General features: G+C 50.4%; 1 protein-coding gene across 1 annotated transcript; it reads left to right on the forward strand.

The window, feature by feature from the left end:
- Positions 1-869: 869 nt before the first annotated feature.
- On the forward strand, positions 870-26,406 carry EXTL3 (exostosin like glycosyltransferase 3). Its single transcript, XM_062488372.1, has 5 exons — positions 870-3,017; positions 20,886-21,013; positions 24,527-24,671; positions 25,103-25,231; positions 25,833-26,406. The coding sequence occupies exons 1-5, from the start codon at positions 870-872 to the stop codon at positions 26,040-26,042; spliced, it is 2,760 nt and encodes a 919-aa protein (XP_062344356.1). The 3' UTR covers positions 26,043-26,406.
- The last annotated feature ends 44 nt before the right edge of the window (positions 26,407-26,450 follow it).

Below are 26,450 nucleotides of genomic sequence, written 5' to 3' on the forward strand. Positions count from 1 at the left end.
CAGAGCGGAACAATGGCGATTACGCTCAGTTGTGCAGTGCAAATTCCCAGCACTGCTGTGTCTGTCCCAGGATCACAGGGAGAGCACGTGTACATCAGTGCCTCTGGTTTGGAAGTGAGGGGACGGGGCCTTGCAGGCGGGAAAAACAGGGATCTCGGTCCAGGGCTGAGGAGGTTGTGTGTTCTGGAGCGGCCCTACACAGCCCTAATGAAGAACAGAGTGCCTGGAGAAAGCTCTTTGTCCACATCTCATTGATCCCATCACCTTCTCAGGTGCCATGCCAGAGGTTGTTCTTTTGAGAGAGGATGATTGCTTTTAAATCTAACCATGTCTCGGGTCACTAACGGGTCATTTTGGTTGTGTTGCCTGACTGTGTGATTGTTCTCTTGTAGGAATGGCAGAGCTTCACCCTCCCAGCAGCGATGAGAGAGACTGACAGTGCTACGAGTCCCTTCTGGCTCCTTCTGCACAAGGGCTGCTGCCTCTGCATATTCATTGGATGGTAATGCAGGATGTCGGCAGCAGCGGTACACACTGTGTCGGTCCCTCGGTGTTTTTCTTCTGCCGGTTGCGACTCTGAATCACCATGACGACGCTGTGACACTTCCAGCAAAGGTTGCCCACGGACCAGGGGTGGGCTGAGGGTGGGCGAGAAGGTCAATGATCGAGTCCAACGGGATCAGAAGTCGCGCCTGCAGCAAAACGACCGTGGAAGAGCCGTCAGCACGACAAGAAGATGAAATTCCCCTTCCATTGGCTTCTCGCTGAGCAGGCACAATAACATTTCCCTTGGAGGGACTCGCTATAAAAACTCTTATGGTTATGGCTACTGATCCAACGTGATTGCGCGCGCAGCGACTTTGGAACTCATGACTGGCTATACGATGTTGCGCAATGGGGGAGTGGGGAACGGAGGCCAGCCGTGGGTGTTGAGGTGGTCCAGTCGGATCCGGCTCACCTGGCTCAGCTTCACCCTTTTCGTCATCCTCGTTTTCTTCCCCCTCATTGCCCACTACTACCTGACCACCATTGATGACGCGGACGATGCCGGCAAGCGCATCTTCGGCCCCCGCACCGGCAACGAGCTGTGCGAGGTGAAGCACGTGCAGGACCTGTGCCGCATCCGCGAGTCGGTCAGCGAGGAGCTGCTCCAGCTCGAGGCCAAGCGCCAGGAGCTCAACAGTGAAATCGCCAAGCTCAACTTGAAGATCGAGGCCTGCAAGAAGAGCATTGAAAATGCCAAGCAGGACCTGCTGCAGCTGAAGAACGTCATCAGTCAGACTGAGCATTCCTACAAAGAGCTGATGGCTCAGAACCAGCCTAAGCTTTCCTTGCCCATCCGGCTGCTGCCGGACAAGGATGATGTGACCTTCCCCCTGCCAAAATCCAACAGGAACTGCAGGCTGCACAACTGCTTTGACTACTCACGCTGCCCGCTGACTTCTGGCTTTCCAGTCTATGTCTACAACAGTGACGATTACCCTTTTGGTAGTTCCTTAGACCCTTTAATTAAACAGGCCTTTGAGGCGACTGTCAGAACTAATGTTTATGTTACTGAAAATGCAAATATCGCTTGTGTGTATATAATTTTAGTGGGGGAAATGCAAGAGCCTGTAATGCCAAAACCTACTGAACTAGAGCAACAGTTGCACTCTTTGCCATATTGGAGGACTGATGGGCACAACCATCTCATCATCAATCTGTCGAGGAAGTCGGAAACTCAGAATTTCATTTACAACATCAGCACGGGGCGTGCCATGATCGCCCAGTCCACCTTCTACGATTCCCAGTATCGGCCGGGCTTTGACATTGTGGTATCACCTCTGGTCCACGCCATGTCCGAGCCCAACTTCCTAGAAATCCCACCCCAGGTGCCGGTCAAGCGTAAGTACCTGTTCAGTTTCCAGGGAGAGAAGATCGAGTCTCTCCGCTCCAGCCTGCAGGAGGTTCGCTCTTTCGAAGAGGAGATCGAAGGCAACGCCCCGGCCGACTACGACGACCGGATCATCACCACCCTGAAGGCTGTTCAGGACAGCAAGCTGGACTTTGTTCTGGTGGAGTTCACGTGTAAGAACCAGCCTAAGGTGAGTCTGCCCACTGAGTGGGCTCTGTGTGGAGAAAGGGACGACAGACTAGAGCTACTGAAGCTTTCTACTTTTGCACTGATCATCACCCCCGGGGACACCCATTTAGTGATCTCCGCCGGGTGTACCATGAGACTGTTTGAGGCCCTGGAAGTCGGGGCCATCCCGGTGGTTCTCGGAGAACAAGTTCAGCTACCCTACAACGACGTGATCCGGTGGAACGAGGCAGCCTTAATTATACCAAAGCCACGTATCACAGAAGTGCACTTTCTTCTGAGAAGCATTTCTGACAACGATCTCCTTGCCATGAGGAGGCAGGGCCGCTTCTTGTGGGAGACCTACTTCTCCACCTCCGACAACGTCTTCAGCACAGTCTTAGCTATCATAAGGACTCGAATCCAAATCCCGGCTGCTCCTATCCGAGAAGAACCCGCCGTGGAGATCCCCCACCGGTCTGGCAAAGCTGCTGGTACAGACCCCAATATGGCAGACAATGGTGACCTGGACCTGGGGCCTGTGGAAACAGAACCGCCCTACGCCTCTCCCAAATATCTCCGCAATTTCACCCTCACCGCAATGGATATCTACAGGAATTGGAATTCTGCCCCGGGGCCTTTCCACCTCTTCCCCTACACTCCCTTTGACCCCGTTTTGCCATCAGAAGCGAAATTTTTGGGGTCTGGGACTGGATTTCGACCGATTGGTGGAGGAGCAGGTGGCTCTGGGAAGGAGTTCCAGGCTGCTTTGGGTGGCAACGTCCCACGGGAACAGTTCACGGTGGTGATGTTGACTTACGAGCGGGAGGAAGTGTTGATGAACTCCCTAGAAAGGCTCAATGGTCTCCCCTACTTAAATAAAGTTGTGGTGGTGTGGAACTCTCCCAAGCTTCCCTCCGAGGATCTCTTGTGGCCAGACATTGGCGTCCCAATCATGGTAAGACAGTTGTAGCTACCATGGGCTTGTTCCCAATGGGTTTTGCATGTTGGAGTTTGCTGTGTCAGCTCGGCTTCAGTCCTGGGGGATGGTCGAAGGTGTCTGTACCTCATCTGGATACTTGTATCAGGGGAGAAAAACAAGAGATGCCAGGTACTTAGCGCTCCTAGAATGCAAATTGGTTTTGAGGAGCCTCATGTGAATTTTGATGCTTAAAGCTAAAGATTGTTGCTGGTTGGAAATCTTGGCTAAGGCTCTTTAAGTGCCTCCCTGTGAGGACAGTTGACACCTTATAAATACCTAAGCAGTAACTGTTTCTGCACTTTGCCAGATGAATTTTTTATTAAAACAAAAGAGGGACCCACTGAATTAGTGTGGACTGCAAAGACCTCAAAACTCACCTCTCACTTTATATTACAAGAGAAGGAATTACCAGCCAAGGCTGATGTGACTCTGAGAGCTTCCATGCTCCCAAGGTTGTAGCTGACTTTTGCATGTATTTGGGTTGATTTTTTTCCCAGCCAAACTGAAGAAGTGACACCTTCGTTTTCAGACCCATGAAAATGTACTCACTTGGGCACTGACTCGTTAGGAGTGAGTTCTCCCCGAATTTTTATTTATTTTAGGACTTCCTTGTCATCCCAGCATAACTTTCTTCGCTGGCCACTGTTAACAATTAAAATCAACTATAAATCTTGGCTCATAAAGAGAGCGAGGGAGCAGAGCCTCTAACAAGAACTAACACTGAGTGCTCTGAATCTGGTTGTGTTTAGAGGACAAATGGGAGGATAATGCCTTACAAATCAGGGAAGGGAAAAATAAAAGAGGGAGATGGTACTTAAATACACAAACTGCATGTGGTTTATGTGACAGGACTCTACTGAGCTTAATAGCAGTGCGAGCTTTATGCTGCATGCAAAGAGATTCATTGATTTAATATTTCGTTTTATTATTATTGTGATGAATAAATCCTTCTGCTCACATTTAAAAACCCTTATGGTCTGGGAACAATGAGGAGAGAAAATTGCTTGGTTAATTGCAAAATAATCTTTCACATTAGTCCTTTTAAACCTGCGAATTCTACAAAATCTTTGTATTGTGTCTGCCAAAAAACTGTGTCCTCCTTCGGAGCGGGGATTGTTCTCCTTGGAGCTGCTAATGGGTGTTATTTGTGAAAGAAAAATGCATTTCTGTTGATGGAAGATAATGGCTTTTTGTACCTGGCTCTCATCTGTACATCTGTTGTGCTGGAGCCCTGCTGGCTTTTTGGGGACTTCACACACACGATTTGCTTTGTGTCACCTTCGAGCCACGCTCTGGGCGGGGTGAGCCGTGGGGAACGTTGGGAACCGTGTGGTTCCAGAGGAGGGAATTGTCCTGTGCCTGCTTTGGGATGGTGGATGGTGACACTGCGCTCATGGCCAAGTGCCAGAAGTGGCTGGATCACAGAGAGCTTCTGCCAGCTCCTTTCTGAAGGGGCGTGTTGGTCTGATAATAACTCTGCTTTCTTCCCTTTTTTCTAAATCCCAGTTTTTAAAAGAGCCCAAATCTGGGAGGGTTAAGCCTGGAGCAGCCTCCAGGCGTCCGTCCCCCTGACGTGCCTGTTGCTAAGCCCACCTCCAGACTGGGTGTTTAATCCTGTTGGGAGTTTGTACCATTCATCTGCAAGGATGGTTTGGTTTGGCAGTGTTGGGAAATTTCCCTGGGCTTCATCAGATGGTGAGAGAACCTAAGGTCTGCTCTGGAACAGGGTGACAAGAGTGTTGTGAGCAGAGGTGAGGCTCTGTTGGAGCCTGGTGCTGGCTGAGATGTGGGATGTGCTGGCCAGGGGAAGAGGCAGGTGGGGATGTGGGATTGGCAGGAGACACAAGCCAGTGTCAAAAGAAAGTGAGGAGCTGTGATTCTGATTTCCTTATGAGGAATTAAAAAGCTCTTTTGATGGGAAATATCCAATTCTCTCAGATCTGGCAGTGGTGCTGTATCTCTATGTAACAAATACGTTCTGGGTAACTTTGGGATGCAAGGAATTGCTCCTTGTTCAGGTCCCAAAGCACAGAGCTTTGTGGAGAAACTTGAGGGGAGAAGAGGTTGAGGGTGGATTTGGGTTGTGATTGAAGTGGGTCCAGGCACCACCTGACTCGGAGGGGCAGCACACATGTGCCAACATGATCCAGGATCAAAGCACCTGAAGCCAGAAGGTTATTGAAGAAAATCCAGCATCAGAAAGATGTGGAGCTGTTGTAGTGAGTCCAGAGGAGGCCATGGAGCTGCTCCGAGGGCTGGAGCCCCTCTGCTCTGGAGCCAGGCTGGGAGAGCTGGGGGTGTTCACCTGGAGAAGAGAAGGATCCAGGGAGAGCTCAGAGCCCCTGGCAGGGCCTAAAGGGGCTCCAGGAGAGCTGGAGAGGGACTGGGGACAAGGGATGGAGGGACAGGACACAGGGAATGGCTTCATACTGCCAGTGGGTAGATTAAGATGGGATATTGGGAAGGAATTCCTCCATTTGAGTGTGGTTGAGGCCCTGGAATAGAATTCCCAGAGAAGCTGTGGCTTCCACTGAATCCCTGGAAGTGTCCAAGGTTGGGTTGGATGGGTCTTAGAATAACCTGGGATAGTGGAAGGTGTCCCTGCCCATGGTATGGGATGATCTTTCAGGTCCCTTCCTACCCACACTTTTTATCATTCTATGTAAATTAAAAGCTAATGAGACAAAACAACGTGTGTAGCACGTTAAGAGCCTTTGGAAGCAAAACAGAGTCCTAAACTTCACCAGGGCCTGCTGGTGGCAAGAAGAGTGTGGCTCCGTGCTGGCAGAATTCCCCAAAGGAGAGTTGGACTTCTCCCTACTCCGTGTGTCAGCTTCATTTATTGCTGAGTTCCTTGAAACATCGTTGGCAAACTTGGCTGTGATTTGGGGGTTGTCCTCCCAAGCAGATTTCTTTTCCCTGGTGGGCTGGGAATTAATCAAGAGCCAAGCTCAAAGCTGCATTGCAACTTTGAATCTTTCATGTATAATGAGATAAACAGGGCTACAGAATATATTTGATTTTTTTTTTTAAAGATAAACTTTGACTTAAATATAGATAGCATAATTTACTAAAACGTCAGAAAGATTCCTAAGCTGCACAGGAGTCTGATCAAATATTCTGTCCCTGTTCCCAGCCTGAAGTGAGAAGGTGGAAATCCTATGTAATGTGAAGTTGTTTGTAGTCACTCAGGGCTGCCCCTGCAACAGATGTAGGCACTTTAACCTAACATTTAAAGCTCTAAAAACTCTTCCCATCTCACGTTAATCAGTATTGCAGCAAAACCCAGAGGCTGTCAGTGAGAAGTCTTGTTTGCCAAGCTCAAAAACTCACTTTTCCCCAAGTGTTTGTATCTCTAGCACTGCCTTAGGAGAACTCCCCAGGATAGGAAGAGTGTGACTGTTCCAGCTCCAGCAGCCACAGCACAGCCACTGCTGAACTTCTTTGTTGCCCAGAGAAGCTGTGGCTGCCCCTGGATCCCTGGAAAGGTTCCAGGCATCCCTGGGAATGTTCCAGGCCAGGTTGGTCAGGGTTTGGAGCAGCCTGGGCTAGTGAAAGGTGTCCCTGTCCATGGCAGGGGGTGGGACTGTGTGAGCTTTAAGGTCCTTTCCCACCCAAACCGTTCTGGGATTCTGCCATTTGGGGCTAACCCTTATTTAGCCCAAAGCATTATTTTCACAACCTCTGCTCACATTCTAAGAAGTAACAGCCAGAACTTCCAGCTCCTCTCCCTCTGCTGGGTTTGTGAGGGCCCTCAGTGGCTGGAAAAGCCCTGCAGCAGTTTGGTTTCTCCTCCTGCTCGGGGCTGAGGTAGGCTGGGAGTGCTGGAGGCATCTCTGAGCATTTAGGCTGGGTTCAGTGCCAGCTCCAGTGGCTGCCAGAGGTGACTAATCCCTTCCTTCAGCTTTGTTCCAGAATAAGTCACTGCCTTTGATCCCTGCAGCCACTTCCAGTGGTGTAAAGTCCTTTGCTGCTGGCCTGGTGGCTGGCTGAGAGGGCTCATTCTGTTTAGCTGCTTGTTGAAAAAGGAATCCTCTGTGGAAAATGGCAAATGCAGAAGTGCTGCCGGGTCTGCAGACCTGTTTGGCTGCACACGGGTCCCTCAACATGGCATTTATTAATCAGGAGCAGGCTGGGCAGGGAATGCTGTCCTGACTTTCCCTTCTCTTTGGGCTGTGTAAATGTGCTGTGTTGAGCTGGCTCTGAAGCTCGGATGTCTGAGGTTTGCACGTCCTTTCCAGCAGAAGAACTCAAAAGGGTTTTTCATGTCTCCGTTTTAAGGAGCACAGCAGGATCTGTAGGTGATGCTTCTGGCTAAGAGGTGGAGGAGGACAGAAACCTGGTCAGGCTGGTGGTGATGGTGGCAGAATGAGCTTCTCTGCTTGTCCTTCAGCAAGCAGCTGGATCCCCAAGCTTGGTTTACTGATAAGAGCAGCACCGACCTTCCAAACTAACCAGCAGCTTGGGATAAGCTGCAGTGGTGTGTGTGATCCAGAGTGAGATCGTCATGCTGACCAGGAGTTAAAAAAAGAGAATAAAACCTCCATGCTGATCAGCACCACCATTTCAATCAGTCCTTCTCCTTCCTGGGAGCTTTGACTAAATGCCAGCTCGGGGTTTGGTTCATCTTGGTAATTCAGCATTTAGCACACTCCTCCTTGGTGATGCGATTTGTGCTTTTCTGGTCCAACTCAACCTGCAGAAACTCTTCGGTGAGTCCCAGCTTTATCTTGCTTTTCCCTGCGTTACTTTGACTCACAGCTCTTGTGTTCCAAATGAGGAAAAACCCAACTTTGCTTTGAGGTCCTGGATTGCTTATGGGTGCAGGGAGCTCCAGAAGGAATTCCAGAAGGAACAATTCACACAAAATAAGCTGAGAAAATCCCTGTTTCTCAGCACTGAGTCCCTTCCCACAGGAGATTTGCTCCATCCCTGGGTTGAACAGCCTATGTTCAGTGCACCAGCGTTACCAGCACTATATCCCAGGTTTGTGAGCTCAGTTTCTCCATGAGAGAAGTTTTGGAAGGCAGGGAGATGTTCCACAGAAGTGCCTGGGTGCTGCTGTCGGGTTTGCAGCACCACCTGCTGCCCGTGGAGCCAGTGCCGAGTTCTAAAATCCCTGTGAGTTTTGCCATCTTCATATGTGCTTTTTTTCTGTTGTGTAGCAGCAGAGGAAGGAACAAATTTGCTGCTTATTTTACCTGCAAATCCTAAAATCCAGATGCTTGTCACTGCAGGGCCTGAGCAAAGGTGCAGCGATGCGTGAACGCGGGATGATAATGGAACAAGCAAAACCCACTGCTCTGAATTTGCACTTGGAATATTAACTCCAACACCCTCACAGTCCTCACTGCTACTGCCTTCACCCAGCCCTTCATTCTCCCCATGTCATGTGCTAGTTTGTGATGGCTTTTCCACAGAGAAAACCTTCCTGTAGCCCCAGCTCTCTGAATCCCATCGGCTCGGGATGCAGCTAATGGGGTTGGTGACCAGAAGGAAGAGTGTTTGGGGTAATGGAAAGGAAAATCAAGGGAGGGGAGCGTCCTTGCATGCTGCTGGGGAGATAATTGGGTGGGTTTTGTCACACGTGAAAGCCTGAAGGTGTCACAGCCTCAGTGCTGAAGCCATTAAACATCACAAAAGCTGCTTGTGCATCTCAAATGCTCCCTTGTCACAACTGCTGGGGGATAAAAGCAGCACGACAGGACTTGGCACCAGGGGCAGTGCAGCTCCAAAACCCACACTGATTTTCCAAGGCTGCATTCCTGCTACTTTTAGGGTTTGTTTTGTGACCTGTTTGAACACCAACAGAATACTGAACGTCCCCAAATTATTCCATGCACTGGAACAAACATGGAGGGGAGTGGATGTGGGTGGATTTTCTCTCTTTTTTCCTTTTGTTTTCATCTACTTTTCATCCTCTGTGACTTTGTTATGATGGAGCTGAGTGTTGATGTCCACTTCACTGCAAGCTATGCCCTGCCTCCCATAAAGTCCCAGAGCCTGGATATCTGCATTTCCTTTTTTCCCAGGCTTTTATCTGTCCTGGTGGAGCAGTTCTGCTGTGCAAAGCCATTTGATTGTGCATTCTGCACAGGCTGCCTTGTTTGTGAAGACAGCCTTGTCTCCCAGGGTGGCCATAACTCGACGCTGTGCCACAAGACAGGGATGGATCCCCTGGCACAGGAGGGAAGGAGCGAGCAGGACTCACTGAGGTCAGGAAATCGGGTATTAAATAGGCAGGGAAAAAGAAAATTGTGTTTGCTGGGACAGGAGGGACCTCATGGGGCATTGGGACATCAAAGAGGCAGCTGTGAGGGACATGAGGAGGTTACAAAGAGGAAGGTACCTCTTGGAGATGGGGTTAGAGAATGAGATGGGAAACAGGAGAGAGGTTTTAATCACTGCTTGTTGCTGCGTGTCTGATGTAGCTCCCAGCTGCCTCCCCAAGCTCTGTGGATCGATCAGCAAAGAAGGACATTGCAGCTCTCAAGAAGGGCATGATTTACTCCCAAGTTTTGGGGTGGGCTGGCAGCAGCAGCCACCCCCTGAGCAGTCTCCTGCCCCTTTTTTCCACAGTCCCTTCCTCTTTCCTCACCTTTGTTTGGTGAGGAAGCAGATGCTGTTGTATTATCAAACTCATGGATGCTTTTTTTGCCCATTTTCATAAAATCAAATGGTGGTTGGTGATAAAACCTGACTGGTCTCCCTGCCCTGCTAGGCATAGGGACTGCTCTCCTCTCCAAAAAGCAGTACCTGGCTTTTCCTGGACTTTTGGAAAAGGTTCATCTCCTGTGAAATGCTATTGACAACAAGTGATGGAGTAGCTGGATTCAGAACCGAGGGCTGCAGTTTGTTTTCCCCCTGCCCTGTCTCCAGAATCAGTTGTTTCACTACAAGCACCCTGAAAGGATGGAGTTTTTTCTCCTGATGGCAGGGAGGGGATGCAATTTTAGAGCCTGGGAGAAAATCAAGGGGGAAATCGGTAGTTTTCAGTCACTTCCTTTTATTTAAAGCCTTTACTTAATTATTGAAAATCTATGTTAGTCCTGTTAAGAAAAATGAGGATTTTTTTTTTTCCTTTTCCTGAAATGGGCCAAAGGACCATCAGCAAGGAGCTAAGGGCACTAGAGGGAAACTGAGGCACAGAGAGAGAAAGCCACACCTGGTCACTGAAACATCCACTTGTATGTCTCCATAAGTTCACAGAAATGCTGTTGTCACCTACTGCCAGATTTTCTGACAGCAGGAGGATGGGAAGTCTGGTGAAGCCTCTGTCTTCCCAGTGATAAGATGCCCAAATATTTCAGCAAAGTCTTCAGCTTCCTGAATGCTCATTTGAACTGAACTCTGAGGGGTTTGAGCTTCATGGAGGGAAGAGAAATGGGTTTTGTTCTCAACACTGAAAGCATTTGAGGCAGAGAAGTTCCATTTCCAGCCTGATCATGGTTTTGATCTCTGAGTTGCCCAGAGCTCAGCTTATGGGAGCCTGGCTTATCTCTATGACAAGGGACAGCCCCACCTTGGGCTGTGACAGGAATTAGAAAAGCTTCAGAACAGCCATAAACTGGATAATTCTTTCCCAAAGGGCTCATTTTCCTCTTGCTCTGAATGCAGGTGACAAAGCAAATTGGTTTCAAACAGTGGTATTAATTAGGTTGATTTTATCAGAAATTTATAGAAAGGAATTGTTTGGAATTGTGAGTCATGTATGTGATCTCTGTAATTCCTAACACATGCTGCTCCTTAATTCCCAACCCATCCTGTGACTTGTGGGAGGTGGTGCTGGGGGTCTAGATTCATCCCAGCCATGTGTTTGGCAGTAATTATTAACTGCCTCTTGATGGAAGCATTTTTTTTTCTCCTGGATTTTGCTGAAGCAAGTATTAAAAGCCTTGGTTAAATCGAGTTTTTAAGGACATGACATTGCCCATGGCTTGAGTTCTGTGCTCCTCTGGGTGAAATAATGGGCAGGTGTGAGACATGGACCAGGTGAAGTAGGATTTAGCCAAGGATTCCAGCAATTAGGATCCAGAAATTGAAGTCTACCAGCAAAATGAAATTCCTCAGAAACCCATCTGGGGTCTCATATCCAGATCATGCACTGGCTGGTTCTGCTACCTGGAGGGAAAATTGTGTTTGTGGAAGATGCCTCTCCCTTTATTTGGCCACATTCAGGAGGACATCCCAACCCCATCCTCTGCTGTTGGAGCTGATGGAAGCTGCAGTTCTCAATGAGTTGTGCTCCTGGAACAACAGGAACAATGAGGGATAAAATGCCAGTTTGGGGATCGTGGTGTGAGTACTGGGACAGTTCTTTTCTTCTGATATTCCATAATAAAGGACCTCTTGTCCCTCCATGATGGATTTGAGGACAGGCAACGAGCTGTCTTCATTTCACCCAGAACTTCCCCAGTGAGATCTCAGCCTTCTCATCTCACAAGTCCCTGGAAGGCTTCTGGTCTGGACTCAACCTGGAATCCAAAGTGAGTTTATGTGCCTGAGTGCTTTATGGTTGCTGCTCCCAGCCACATAAACGTTAATAAATCCACTGTCCTCTTCCCATCACAATAACCTGCCTGCAAACTTGATGCCTTCTTGGCTCTGCTTGTAGCAGAGTTTATATTCCAGGTTTTTTAGGAGCTGCTCAGTGAGTTATAGTCTGACTGCAATTCCCTCCTCCCTTTGTTGGGCTGTGATGTTCATTTGGATGCCCTCAGATACAAATGTTTGCACTAAAGCTCTTGTAGGGTGGGTCAGAGCAGCTTTTAAATGCTGGAAACCTCTCCAAGCATCCTTGGGTGTGATGTATTCCAAAGAGTGAGATGCACCAGTGTGAACAAATTCACAAATAACGGCACCTGCTCTGCCAGGTGTTTTGTTTTCCTGCCGTGGTGGAAATCCTGGCTGACAGATCCCGAGGAGGAACCTGCTGAAGAAGTAATTGCACAACAATACAGAGGATTTGCGCTGACGAAAGCCTCCGGTAATTAAAGCAGCCGGGCCATCAGCCAAAGAGCAAAGTGTGGAAAGATAAGCTCTGCCTGACTTAGTGAGCAGAAAGGAGGCATTTCCAATAATCCCCTGGGATCACAGCCCTTGGATTTCCAGCTCTTTGCTCTCCTCTGCCTCTCTGCTGTGCATTTTTGTCTCCAGGATGGAAGTTGCTGGGTTTCCTCCCATGCTGTGACCTGGTGCTGCACGGCTCGGATGGCTTGGCAAGGGGAGGAGACCTCAGGGGTGCTCCTGAGCCCCCTCCTGCCTTTTCCACCTCCTGTCTCACAGATGAGATGTGACAGCCCCTCTCAGATCCACCCCCGAGCTCCCAGTCCATTTGCTGGCAGACTCCTCAGCACGGATCAGGGACTGGCAATGTGCCTTTCCCAGAAAAAGGAAATCAGAAGTGCAGCAATTAGCTGGTGATGGGCTGAGGGACATCTGGGCTTTCATTCTTTAGAAGTTTTGGGGGTTTTGCTTGTTTATTGAAATCGGGTGGGGGAGTTGCAGCCTGTGAGTGGTTCTTGGGCTCCTGTGTGGCTCTTCCAGCCTCTTGTTCGGCTCTTCCAAGGATAACAAAGAAATTTGTACTGACACAGCTCTGAGTGCTCCACTGGGAGCACATCTGGGAAGGTGAGGCCGGCAGGGAAAATGAATATTTTTGCCAAAATAAGGCCAGGCTTTCCCAGCAAGTTCCTTGTGCAGCTCTGGCCTGCCTGGTGCAGTGGCAGCTTCCCAGTGATTCCCAAAACAGATCCAGGAGATGAGAGCTGTGATCAGAGCAGTGATCACTCCAACCTGATGTGCCCCTCAGGCTCTCTCTGCTCTGCTCTCAGGGGTCTGCAGCTGGCTCAGCCAAACTCCTGCTGAATCCCAGGGGCCTGAGTTGGGTCAAATCTGGAGCAGGAGGGTGGGATCTTTTCCCAGACTCACCGACTGCACACATCCTTTCTTGAGCTGTTGGTATTTACCAGTCTGGGAAGTTTTTGCTACCCACAAGTGGTTTGAATTCCTCATCCCTGAGCTCCAGGCAGTAACACTCCACCTTGAGGATGGAGTTAGAACCTGCTGCCTGCCCTCTTTCTGTCTCTTTGCTTGTTCTCTTTCTCAACAGTAGTCCCAAATGGCATCTCTGTGTTTTACCTAGTATTAGCAAAGTGGGTTTGGTACAGGCAGTGTGAGGAAGGTGTCCCCATTTCATCAGAACAACCTTCTTACTGTTAAAATTGCCACTAAAGCAGCCAAGGGGTATTTGGAGAGGAAGAGGAGGCACAGAGGATGAAGTTCAGAGTTGACAAATGACAATGTACGGATGCCCTGCTTGCACTGAATCCATGCTGGGGACACTCCTGCTGCCATCCATCGTCTCCCTGGGGTGTTTCAGCTCTGGAATCTGGGACTGTTTCTAGGCTGGGCAGAATTCCATTGGAATTTTCAGGCTTTGAATACCAAGACAGGATTTGCCAGGTGAAAACAGGTTCATCCAGCTGCATCTTGAGAGAGCATCGATAAAGATCCGTGACATCTGTCAGGACATGGCACGTGCTGGGCGCTGCTGGGGCACCTCCAATCCTGGGTTCAGTTTGAGGCTCCTTGTGGCAAGAGAGACCCTGAGGGGCTGGAGCGTGTCCAGGGAAGGCAACAGAGCTGGGGAAGGGGCTGGAGCACCAGGAGAGGCTGAGGGAGCTGGGAAAGGGGCTCAGCCTGGAGAAAAGGAGGCTCAGGGGGGACCTTGTGGCTCTGCACAACTCCCTGACAGGAGGGGACAGCCAGGGGGGTCAGGGCTCTGCTCCAGGGAACAGGGACAGGAGGAGAGGGAACGGCCTCAGGCTGGGCCAGGGTAGGGTCAGGTTGGACTTCAGGAGGAATTTCTCCCTGGAAGGGCTGATCAGGCATTGGAACTGCTCGGGGCAGGGCTGGAGACCCCATGCCTGGAGGTGGTTTTAAAACATGTAGATGTGCTGGGTGTGGATCATGGGTTAACCTTTGGGAATTGTCCATTCCACTGAAAAAAAAACAAACAAAAACACCCCCCCCCCCAAAAAAAAACAAACAAAAAAACCCCAAAACAACAAAAAAAACAGAAACAAACAAAGAAACCCCACCAAACTAAAAATTTGAGTTATAGTTATCAGTATCAAAACTCTCTTTCTTCTTGAAATGAATTTTCTTGGCTTCACAGCAAACAGCAGCTCAGAAATCTGGCTCATGATCCCAGACCTGCCAGTGGAAGTTGGATCATGAGCTTTGCACTCTGCAGTTTTTCCCTGTGAGCTTTCATGAAAAGCACACAGAGGAATTTCGGGAAGTTGAGAAGGGAATGAGCTGCAGCAGTGGAAATATTGCAACATGACAGCGTGTTATCCCAAGGACCTTCTTTGAGCCAAATAATTACAATTAATTGTAAAATAAATCTAATTGGACAACCAGCTCCATGTGCATCTCTAATTGCACAGCCACTAACAGCAGCACACAGAGAATAAAAATAACTATCTGCATCCCTTTAATGTTAAAACGAGCATCCTTCTCCTTTAGTTTCTCTGGGAAGATGCGACAGCTGCTCCTGTAGAAAAATGAATAAATAATCAGATTTATTTGTATCTCAAGCTGTTTTCTCCTCTTGGAGCTAAGCGATCCACTGATCTCAGCTGAGGAGTTTAAAGGGAGACCAAGGCTTTGCACATTTCCTGTGCATGGACACAGCATCAGTTTAAAGAAAAAAAGCCTTTCCATGGTATCTTCCTGTGTGGTTTTGTTCTCAGCAGGGGATAATTTATGCTGGGTTTTATGTTGCATTATTTAATTACACGTATTTTTAAAATGCATCTGTTTTGCCAATTTATATTCAGCGTGCGCTGCCTTCGGATGGCTTTGGAGCTAAATACCCTTCTCATACCTCTGGAGATGAGTCTTAAAATAGTCTATAAATCCTTTTAATTCAGATCTTGAAAACGCTCGAAGTCGGAGGTAGCAAAGCTGGAGGTTCAGGGCATAAAGGACGGGCTGTGGCTGTTTCAAGGTGAAGAGGGAAGAGCAGGGAATAATTAATACATGAAAAAGGGGATAACAGCAACTTCCAGATCCATTTTTACAAGGCAGGATTAAAGGGAAAACAAGAAGGTGAAGAATTGCCAGGGGAAACCGCTGTGAAAAGCAGGGACAGCTCCTCAGGCAATGCCTGACTGAGGAAACATCCTGCTGAAAGTGTCAGGGTTGGGACGGGTACTCAGATAAATGGGGATTTTTGGTGCCATCAAATCAAACAAGGGAACAGATCCCAGAGGATTTCTATGGGATGGGTGAGGACTGATGTCCCCCTTGGCTGCCCTGGGACTCATCCAGTCCTGGAACAAAGCTGGGAGCCAGCTGGGAATGGTGAGGGTGGTTGGTGGGGAGAGACCAGTCAGGAGAGGAGCACATCCCCTGTGGCTTTGTCTGGATGCAGGAGGATCCAGGAGGATCCAGGCACCTCCCTCTGGATGTGGTAACAGGGTTGCTTTAGGAGCTGAGGTCCCAACCATTCCCATTTATTGAGATATCAGGATCTGAGTGTGTTATCCCCAAATATCATTGTCCTAACAAACACCTCAAAGCTGCTTTTTGCACATCTGCGATTTCACCTCTGAAGTTTTTTAAACATTATCACAAACACGGCCAGAAGAACCTTTTTTTTTTTTTTTTTTTTTTTTTACAGAATGCCTGCTCAGATGTGGCAGCGTGTCTGGAAGGAGCTTTGACACCCTGCTCACACAGTGTCAAAGTGCAGGGCAGCAATTCCCACTGGATTTGCTGCCACAAACACTCTGAAGTCCCTTGCTGTGCCCAGACTCATTTCCTCGAGCTTTTGGGTCTGTGTTGGGAAAAAAAAAAAAGAGCCTGGTTTTGGGGAGAAAAGGCATCATCCCAGGGGCTTGGCTCTGGTGGAAATGCCGTGCTGGCATCCCATCTCCTCCCTGCCCATGCAGCTCTGGCAGTGTGCCAGGAGGAGCCAGGGGCGTTGTGATTATTTTGTTTCTCATGAAATGAAGAACTCCTGGCTGAGCCAAAGGCCTGGATCTGTGCTTTTGGCTTTGGAAAGCAGGATGCTGGCCAGTAGGAGCTGGATGAATTTCTGTCCTCTGAGGGTTTTCTCATGGTGGGAGTTGAGGTTGGCAGCAGGGAAAAGGTTCTGCGTGGGCAGGGCAGGACACCAGCGCCGCTGGGTGTGAGGCTGCACTTGGAAATCTTCAAAAAGCACCACCATGGTTGTCCTTGGTAGGGGCAGCCAAGCAGATTTCAGGTCTGGGCTGAGAGCCACGGTGATCCTGCCAGCTTTTGTGGAGCAGCTGGGCTTGCCCAGAACAGGTAGTGATAAAACACTGAGAAAATCGAGTTGAAAATGTGGCTGTGGTCAGACTTGGGGGATTTACTCCAATGTCATCTCACTGGGAATGGGCTGCAGAGGTTTTGGGTGGCATCTCTGGTGATGACAGCAGCTCCTTTGGCTTCTCCTTGGCACCTGTCCTGGCAGAGAGCTTGGCTGCTTGTCATGGATCAGGGATCAGCCTCTTCTCTCCTTCCATGAAGTGATGACAGAGCTCAGGGACATCAGGATCAAAGTCATCTTTAGCAAAGGGAACTCAAAGGTGTGTGATTTCCATATGGAGCCTTACCCAGTGCCAGAATTCCTGCTGTAGCCAGGATGTTGAGAGGATCACAAAATCATTCAGGTTGGAAAAGTCCTTCAGGGCCTTCGAGTCCAACCTGTGCCCCATCCCCACCTTGTCACCAGCCCAGAGCTCTGAGTGCCACATCCAGGCCTTTCCCTGGACACCTCCAGGGATGGGGACTCCAAACCTCCCTGGGCAGCCCCTTCCAAGGCCTGACCACCCTTTCCATGAGGAAATTCCTCGTCTTCACCCAGCCTGAGGCCGTGTGCTTTGTCCCTGTCTGACATTTGTTCTTGGCTCAGTGCAAACTCGTTCTGACAGCTTCACTTCCAAAAAATTACCCAGCTTCCAGGAGGATGCTGTATGGTGGGACCAGGCAGAGGTGTTGTCTTCCTTGTCCCCTTCTCTGGTTGGATTTTCAGAGCAGCAAGTGCCACTCTGATCTCACACCTCAGCTAGAGGGAGCAGGAATGGGGCTGTGCTAATAAAGGATGGGATTTATTCTGTTTCTGGATCTGCACACCCTTCCCTCCTTCCCGGGAGTCTTGTAAATAATCCCAGCACTCGTGTGGATGTGTAGAGGGAAGGGACCCTGGTGGATCTCAGTCTGTGGGTCTCAAGTGTTGATCTGGGCAACTTTCTTAATGAAAACATGCCTGGACGTGGCCAAACCAGGAGTTGAAATTAAACGTGTGTGACAGGGTGGCTTCAGAGATACTTGGAACTCGTTGTTCCCTTTTCCTAGAGTTTGCCATCTCCCAAAGTCCTCCAAGGGAGCCCTCCCTGACCTCTATTAAGCTTAGATTGGCTGATTTTTAATTGATTTCTTTCCCACGTGTGCACATGGGAGAGCTGGAGTAGCCTTGGCTTCCTGTGTGCTTCTGCAGAAGGAAAAGAGGATGGGACGAGACCTGCTCAGCTGGGAACGAGGACATGGGATGAAGATCATCACCTCACAGATGTGGCAGTCCTTGATTTCAGGGTGGGGACAGAGGTGGCACCAAGTTGCAGACCTGGGCTGCTCTGAGTGGTCACCCATGATCAGGGAAATGTGTTAACCCTTTCCTGCGTGGGGAGGATCTGAGTCCTGCTTGTTTTCAGTGGAGCAGAGGGAGTGCATGCTGTCCCCACCCCACCCTGCTCTCTTCTCCCAGCCCATCGGAGCAGGATTTCTCAAATCTGGCAAAGATGGGAACAGATCCTGAGAGCTCATTCACTGTCTCCCCAAATTATCCAGCTCTCCTAAGGGGATCCTTCAGGTTTTTTTCCCCTCACAGAGACCCGACATGAGCAGTGAGGCTCACGGTTTCTTGCAGAGTTTGCTCTTTACCCAGGAATCAATCCAGTTCTGAGCTGAGCTGTCAAAACTTCTCCAAGGGCATGGGCATTCCTCATGTTTTCACCATCAAATTATATGTGACACTTAATTTAAAGCTGGTGTGAAGCCTCACTAGCAGGGAGATTGCTGGAAGGTATTGATTTTGCTGTGTTTTTTTGTGTTTATGTATAAAAACATATTTTAAAGTATTGGTAAAAGGATGTTATTGCTGGGCAGGCTCTGGATTTATGCTCTAGTTTAGTTTTCTCTCAGATTTTTTTAGATCCATTTATCCAACGTGTCTGTGAACAACACAACAGCGGGAGGAAATGGATGTCATGGAGTCCTGGGGTTTTGTGTTCCTTGAGTCAAACAAATCCCATGTTGTGTGGGACTGAATCACCTGGAACTGATTTTCTAAAAGGAGAAATGTGTGGTCTGTTGGGTGCTTGGAGACATTTTAGCTGTCTCCAAACCTTGCAAACTGCTCAGGAGGTTCATGGTTTTAAGCACTGGGCCATTTAGCTGATGGCAAAGCACTTGAAAGAGAATTAGTCCCAAACAAAAGTCCAAAATAATCAAAATAAGGGGAGCAGGGCACAGTCTGGGGTGGTTTTGAGTTGGAGTTTGGTGCAGGTCCCACCCCTGGTGCTCTGCTCGGTGTTTGGAGCCCTTGCTGTGAGGGGAGGTGGTGTTTTGGTGCTGGGCTGGGGTCTCTTGCTGTTCTCTGGCTGATTTCGTGCCCTCCTCACTGTCTGGATCTCCTTGGGAAGGAGAACTGCTGACTCCCCATCCTGCCACAGCCTCCCAGCTTTGCTGAGGGAACATCTTTCCTTGGGTTTTGACAAAGCTCAAGAAAGTTAAGGAATAAAGTTGTGGCAAAATTGATCATTAAAGTGATGGAAGGGCAGGAGAAGCAGCGCTGGGGAGAGATTGAGACCTCAGTGTCTGAAAAAGGACAGAGAGAGGGTTGGTTATGGCACCTCTGGGATCTTCTGGGGGGGTGAGACCCACCCAGGGCAGGGGGTGGCAGCTGAAGGGAGACAATTCCCAAGGAGCAGCGTTGATGTTTGAGGGGGAACATGGCAGAGGAAAGGTGGATTCTCCCACTCCCACTGTCTGCAGGTGGAGACGGGACAGGGATCTCCCAGTGACAGCTCCACTGCCCTGGGGCATGCAGAGGGTTAATGTTGGTGACTTTGAGGATTCCAGATTGGTTTGGGTGGGAAGGAACCTTAAAGCTCATCCCATCCCATCCCATCCCATCCCATCCCATCCCATCCCATCCCATCCCATCCCATCCCATCCCATCCCATCCCATCCCATCCCACCCCACGCCCTTTTCCATGGGCAGGGGCACTTTCCACTCTCCCAGGTTGCTCCAAGCCCTGTCCAGCCTGGCCTTGGACACTTCCAGGGATCCAGGGGCAGCCACAGCTTCTCTGGGCACCCTGTGCCAGGACCTCCTCACCCTCATAGCCAGGAATTTCTTCCTAATACCCCATCTAAACACACCAACCTTCTGTTTAAGCCATTCCCTGTGTCCTGTCCCTCCATGCCTTGTCCCCAGTCCCTCTCCAGCTCTCCTGGAGCTCCTTTAGGCTCTGGAAGGGGCTCTGAGCTCTCCCTGGATCCTTCTCTGTTCCAGGCTGGACTCACTCCAGCAGATCCTTCCTGTGCTGAGGACCCCTTAGCTGAACACGGAGTGTGGAATTGCTTCCTCCTGCTTCCCTCCTCACCCCATCCCCACCCTGATTCCTGCATCCCCTTTTCCAGCAGTTCCCAGGCAAACAAGAACCCCCCTGTGAGCATCTGCTGGCTCTGGAGAACCCTTCATCCAAGCCAAACACTGAGCTGGGTTTTGTGATGCTTCTCCACCGTGGGAAGGAGCAGGGTCAGACATTCCTGTGCTGACACTGTCCCTGCTTTTTCCATGTCCTTATGAAGCCCAGAGCTCCAGGAGTGGGAATTCTGCAGGCTCAGCTCTGGCCCTGCTTTTCCATAGCCCAGAGCTGCCCAGTTTGCTCACCTGCAGTAAACTGTTGGTGCTTTTGATGGCTCTTCAGTGAAATATTCAACATTCCTTCTGAATATTCCATCCACCCGGAGCTATTGGCAGAAGAAAGCTCCAAGACTGGTTTTCCACGGGAATTTAATCATCCCATCTGTCACGCAGATCCCGATACAAATATTTCCACTGTTAATGGTTTCAGTGTGGGCTTTTTTGTGGGATCAAATGTAATCTTGTTTAATGGAGTTCTATTGCTGTGATGCTTTGGTCTTTTCACCAGGCTGGGCTTAATTTTTAAATGGAGATTGTTCAGAGCAGAGGCACGGAAATGCCTGGGGGGTTTTAATGGGGTGGGAAATGTGGGATGGACAGAGTGACTTTGGATAAGCCAGGGGAGGCTGAAAGTGTAAGAGCAGGGGAAAGGATCCAGGGTGGATGGGGCTGTCAGGAATGGTGTGGAACTGTGCCAGGGGAGGGTTAGGCTGGATATCAGGGAAAGGTTCTTCCCCCAGAGGGTGTTTGAGCACTGGAACAGCTCCCCAGGGAATGGTGACATTCCCAAAGCTGCCAGAGCTCCAGGAGAGTTTGGGCAATGTTTCCAGGGATGCACAGGGTGGGATTGTTGGGGTGCCTGTACAGGACCAGGAGTTGGATCAATAATCCTGGTGCGTTCCTTCCAGCTCCATGATTCTGTTCTGTGACTCTTGGAACAGGGAGAAGTTCAGTAGGATTTTACAGGTGGATGGCTGGGGCTGAGGGGAATTCCTGGAGCTCTCCCCATCCCAGGGGCACCACAGCTGGCACGACCCCAGCCCCAAACCCTCACCCTGGCTCCCCAGAACCCCGTAAACATCACTGCCACCCCGCAGGTCGTGCGCACGGAGAAGAACAGCCTGAACAACCGGTTCCTGCCCTGGGACGAGATCGACACCGAGGCCATCCTGTCCATCGACGACGACGCTCACCTGCGCCACGACGAGATCATGTTCGGCTTCAGGTGAGCGCCCTGCCCTGCCCTGCCCTGCCCTGCCAGGGCTGCTGTGGGCTGGTATCTTCAACAGAGCTCAGCAGTGCTCCTGAAGTTCTTTACTGGAAGGGCGCATCAGTCTCAAAAGGCAAACAGTCCCAAGTGTTCGAGTCCCTGCTGAAAGCTTTTGGCACAGAGTCCCAAAGAGAAGAAAAGTTCCTGGTTAGAAGTAGAAGCAGCTCCTGGTGCGAGGCCCCGGGAGGGCTGAAGTTACAGCCTGGTACAGAGTCCTGAGCAGAGGCAGAGGCTGGCACAGAGTCTCGAGAGGCAGATGCTCTCTGGTCTTTCTTTCTTTTGTTCTCTTCTTCTTTTTCTTCTGCTTTGTGTGGTGGTAGTGATGATGATGATGATGATAGTGGAAGAAGAGAGAGAGTAACGGAGCTCTCGCTCCGACACACAGATTTTTACTTACAAACTGCCCAATGAGCTAAAAGGACAGATCTGAAACATTTCTTCTAAACTATTCGAATTTTAATTTTTTAATACAAAACTTTTTATATAATCTGTGCATGTAGCCTCTCTGATCTATCTCAAGAATGTAAGCAATATTCTTACTATAATTTTATTATGTCTAAAACTATGTTTTTGAGCTCTCACTAAAACTTGTTTTTCACACTGAATTCTAAGGCTTTTACTTCTTAAGGCACTTAAAATATATTCTTGCTTACTTAATGACTTAAAACTTAAGCTTACACCTCTAGTTCATGTATGAGTGGCTTAATAAACTTTAATCCATCCAAAGGTTTTAATTCAAACCCTGCAAATTGATCTCTCTCTGAGGAACTCTGCGATACCTCTGTTTTTCAGACTCCAACATTCCCCAGAGCCAGGATCTGCTCAGGCAGCAGCCAGGGGCACAATTAGGGCTGGCACATCCCTTCCCGTGGCTTCCCAGCTCTGTTTCCTGGAGAAACACTCATTAATGGGGTGGGGAACCCCATGCCAGGTTGTCCCATTTCCCACACTTCTTAACCCAGCTCTTCAGCTTTTGCTGTGCTGATAATGGTCCTTGAATGGTTTTGAGGCTTCCTGGGGTGGACAGAGCCTGGAAAACAAATCCAAGAGGTCACTGCACTCCATCCACGAGCCAGGGGCAAGGCCAGGACGATGCTCACGTGCTGGTGGTGGCTGCCACCCTCTGCTCTGTGTGACACTGGGGTGTGACACTTCTTTGGGCATTTTCTCCTGCAGAGCAGGCAAAGGCAGATGTCACCCAGCAAAGGCAGCTGCTGCTCTCACTCCCACCACCATTCTGCTCCAGTATCCAGTTTTCCCTTGAATTTTCCCTGCCAAAAGCTTCCTGATCATGGGGATGTGGGGGCTCCTGCTGAGGGGGGTTTGTGCCAGCTGCTCCTGCAGCCCCTGCAGCCAAACCTCGCTCCCTGCCAGGAGCTGCTGGGGACTGAGGGTGGCACCAGGAGCAGGGACTGCCATTCCCAGCTGGAGAACACCCAGCAGCTGCCCAGGGCTGGGAAAGGAGAACCAAAACCTGCTTGGGAGGAGCATTAAAAGGCACAAAATGCCTGGAAAGCCACCAGGGTCCCTCAGAGAGATGAGAAACGAGGTGTGAGAGGGATTAAGGTGCAGGAGGAGGCGTCAGGATTCCAGGCTTCCCTTCCCTGCCCCATTCCAGGCTCTTTATCCAAACTGGGCTGTTTTCTCCCCTTTTTTGGTGTCTGTTTTCTCCCCTTTTTTGGTGTCTGTTTTCTCCCCTTTTTGGGTCTCTGTTTTCCCTCCCCTTTTTTGGTCTCTGTTTTCCTTCACCTAGCCAAGGTTTTGCTGATTAGCCCTGGAGAGCATCAGATGAAGGTTCTAAGTGCCCTGTGTTGTTCTCACTCATATCCCTGCTTACAGACACCCTGTTCCCACAAAGCCTCCCTGTGTTAACACGTTCCCAGGAGCTGCTGGAGTCTTGGCACTGGAGTGAACCTCTGCCCACAACAACTGTGCTTTGTCAAAACTTTGCTCCAGGCTTTGATGCTTGGGGCCAAAATAATTGGGTTTTTTTCCCTGTTTGCCACTCAGGAGGGAGCTGGAGGCAGCTCTCTGAGCACCCCCAGAACAATTCTCTAGAGAAATCCTGATTTTAGTGGCCGAGCTGGGAAGGGAAAAGCATCACATTTGTAGGACAGCGAAGATGTGGGAGAAGTCAAAGGGAGTAACTGCTTTCAACTTCCAGCTTTTCTAAACAATCACCCTCGACTGACAGGAGCTGCAGCAAACAAGTGCTGGGGGGAGGATAAAACCAGGGAAGCTGCTGGTGGTGTTGAGTCCTCAGGATTATCTTGGAGTTTCATTAATTGAAGTGGAGGAATGAACAACAAACACGTCTGTGCTCCATAAGTGTAGGGAAGGCTCAGGGAATCTCGGTCTCCTCAGCTGCTCTCCTCCTGTAGCTCTCCCAGAACAGTTCCTGTCAGAGAAACTCACATCCAAATGAGGGAAGAAACCCAAAAAAATGGCACTTTCTGCCCAGTTTTGTGCCTGGGAAGAAGGGAAAACCCTTCTGTGTCCACAGGGAGTTCTCTCATGCAGTCTGGAGTCACAGGTCGGGCACTGAGCAGCAGGGAGGGGGAATTGAACAATCCAAGGGAAGCCAGCACCCCTGCCTGTGGAAGCTGGATTTGTTTCCCAGTTTAGGCATCAGGCACTGACTTCTTCCTTAATTATTCCTGCCAGTGTTGCATCTCTCCTGGGGGATTTCTCTGGAGGAGCGTGAGGTGCAGATGAGAGCAGAGCATTAAGCAATCCCACGCTGCATGTGCAAAATTCAGGATTTCATTCCCAAGGCTGGACTGTGAGCACATGGCGGGGTGAGGGAGGCACTCAGGGCCCTGGAGGCTTTTCCTGTGTGGCCAGAGCCTGGGAAGCTGCAGTTTGGGATGAGGAGCTGGCAGTTTGTCACTCCAGGTCTTCCCTTAGGAGACACTGGGGCCTTCAGCATCTCAGCAGCTTTTCACAGAATTGTGGAATTACAGAATTTCCAATGTGCTGGAATGGTTTGGGTGGGAAGGGACCTCAAAGCTCATCCAGTCCCACCCCTGCTATGGGCAGAGACCTCTTCCACTATTCCAGTGTGCTCAAAGCCCTGTCCAGCCTGGTCTTGAAGCTTTCCTTGAGGGAGGTTGATGTTATCTTGGCTTTACTGAGCTCCTGGGAGATGGAAAGTCCCAGGGATTTGGGGTAGAGGCCAGGACATGTTGAGCTCCTCCCAGGCTGCTCTGGCCTTAGATTTTTTTTTTTTTTTAACCTCCAGAGCAGCCCTTATGAGCTACAAAATCCCTAATTCATGGATTAGGAACCCTTTCTCCATGCATAAGCAGTTTGGCTGTGCTCTAGGACAGGAACACATTTTAACAGTTTTCCTTTTTGCCCTTTGGGCATTCCTTGGATAAACAGTTGCCAAGCTCCTTTATTCTCAGGCCCCCCGGGAGCCTCGGGATGGGCTCCAGCTGTGTCTCATGGACAGTTGTGTGTTTGCAGGGTGTGGAGAGAGGCCAGGGATCGCATCGTGGGCTTCCCAGGGCGCTACCACGCCTGGGACATCCCCCACCAGTCCTGGCTCTACAACTCCAACTATTCCTGCGAGCTCTCCATGGTGCTCACTGGTGCTGCCTTCTTCCACAAGGTGAGAACTCCCCGAGGCTGCCCCTTCCTGCTCACAGCCACCCGAGGCTGCAGCTTTGGGGGGTTGTGGTTTTTTTAAGGACAAATACGGGGGCTCTCCGCTCCTTTCCCCTCATTTTCTCCAAACTGAAACAGCCAGAACCTGGTGCTGAGTGCACTGGGAGGGATATCCAGTGGCTATTCCTGCTGGGCTGAATCCACAGCAGCAGAGAGCAGGATCTGAGGGGGCTGGGACCCCCATTCCTCGATGTCTGAGGTTCCAGGAGAGGGTGGTGGCTGTGGGAGAGTTGCTGCTGCTGTGGCTCCAGCAGATCTTGGGATGAACTCCGTTATGGGGAACGTCTCCGGTGGGATCCTCGAGTTTTGAGTCAGACACGTTCCAGATGTCCCCTGCGGAGCACTGGGGAAGGTTTCTGTGCCTCTGTGTTGCAGTACTACGCGTACCTGTACTCCTACGTGATGCCCCAGGCCATCCGGGACATGGTGGACGAGTACATCAACTGCGAGGACATCGCCATGAACTTCCTGGTGTCCCACCTGACCAGGAAACCTCCCATCAAGGTAAAGCAGCCAGGGGCTTCTCACAGGGCTGGCATTGCTGGACAAGCTGTGGTTGGGAAATGAGTGGCGTCTGCTCCAGAAAAATCCAGCTCCAGTAGGAAAGCTCAACCTTTGGAATCGGCCAAATCAAAAAAAAAAATCCTGGTGAAAGGTTCCCTGGCCACAGAGCCAGGCTGGGAGAGCTGGGGGTGTTCACCTGGAGAACAGAAGGATCCAGGGAGAGCTCAGAGCCCCTTCCAGAGCCTAAAGGGGCTCCAGGAGAGCTGGAGAGGGACTGGGGACAAGGCATGGAGGGACAGGACACAGGGATGGATGGGATTTTGGGAAGGAATTGTTCCCCGTGAGGGGGCTGAGGCCCTGGCACAGGGTGCCCAGAGAAGCTGTGGCTGCCCCTGCATCCCTGGAAGTGTCCAAGGCCAGGTTGCAGCAACCTGGGACAGTGGGAGGCGTCCCTGCCCATGGCAGGGGTGACCCTGGGATGAGCTTTGAGCTCCCTTCCAACTCAATCCCTTCTGGAACCCACCTGTGTCCGAGCTCCCTCTCAGTGCCCCGGGCTGGGCGCTGCGGGCAGTGGCACTGACACCTCTGTCCATGCTGGCAGGTGACCTCCCGCTGGACCTTCCGCTGCCCCGGCTGCCCCCAGGCTCTTTCCCACGACGATTCCCACTTCCACGAGCGGCACAAGTGCATCAACTTCTTTGTGAAGGTGTACGGGTACATGCCCCTGCTCTACACCCAGTTCCGCGTCGACTCGGTCCTCTTCAAGACCCGCCTGCCCCACGACAAGACCAAATGCTTCAAGTTCATCTAGGAATGGGAGCAGCTGGACACTCCCAGCTCGCAGGAGAGGCGGGCACGGGGCTGCTCTGTTGGGCTGTGAGTGTTGAGGCCATTTGCTGTGGACTGCAGCCTCGCTCCCGCCGGCGGACAGGACTGGGACTGGGACTGGGACCGGGACTGGGACCGGGACTGGGACCGGGACGGGCACTTCCCTCCTTCCCCATGCTCCCACAGCACCTCACCCGGACAGGGAATGGGATCCCACGGACACTCCCACGGATCATACACTGAGGAATGGCTCGCTGGCCACTGGCTCTGCCCCTTCGCTAGCCAAGGGCAGCCGTTCTTTTTAATTATAATTATTGTTATTTAAAATGAAAGTGTTTTAGATTTGCCGCCTGAGGCGCTTTTTTGTTTTCTTTTCCGTCCCCTCTCCCCA

This window comes from Cinclus cinclus, chromosome 3, assembly GCF_963662255.1.
Source record: "Cinclus cinclus chromosome 3, bCinCin1.1, whole genome shotgun sequence".
Lineage (NCBI taxonomy): Eukaryota > Metazoa > Chordata > Aves > Passeriformes > Cinclidae > Cinclus > Cinclus cinclus.

Excerpts from the sequence above, each read along its gene's own strand:
- EXTL3 (XM_062488372.1), top strand. The coding sequence starts at position 870 with ATGACTGGCTATACGATGTTGCGCAATGGGGGAGTGGGGAACGGAGGC. Across the intron at positions 3,018-20,885 it reads ACATTGGCGTCCCAATCATG|GTCGTGCGCACGGAGAAGAA; the intron begins GTAAGACAGTTG and ends GCCACCCCGCAG. Across the intron at positions 25,232-25,832 it reads CCAGGAAACCTCCCATCAAG|GTGACCTCCCGCTGGACCTT; the intron begins GTAAAGCAGCCA and ends CCATGCTGGCAG.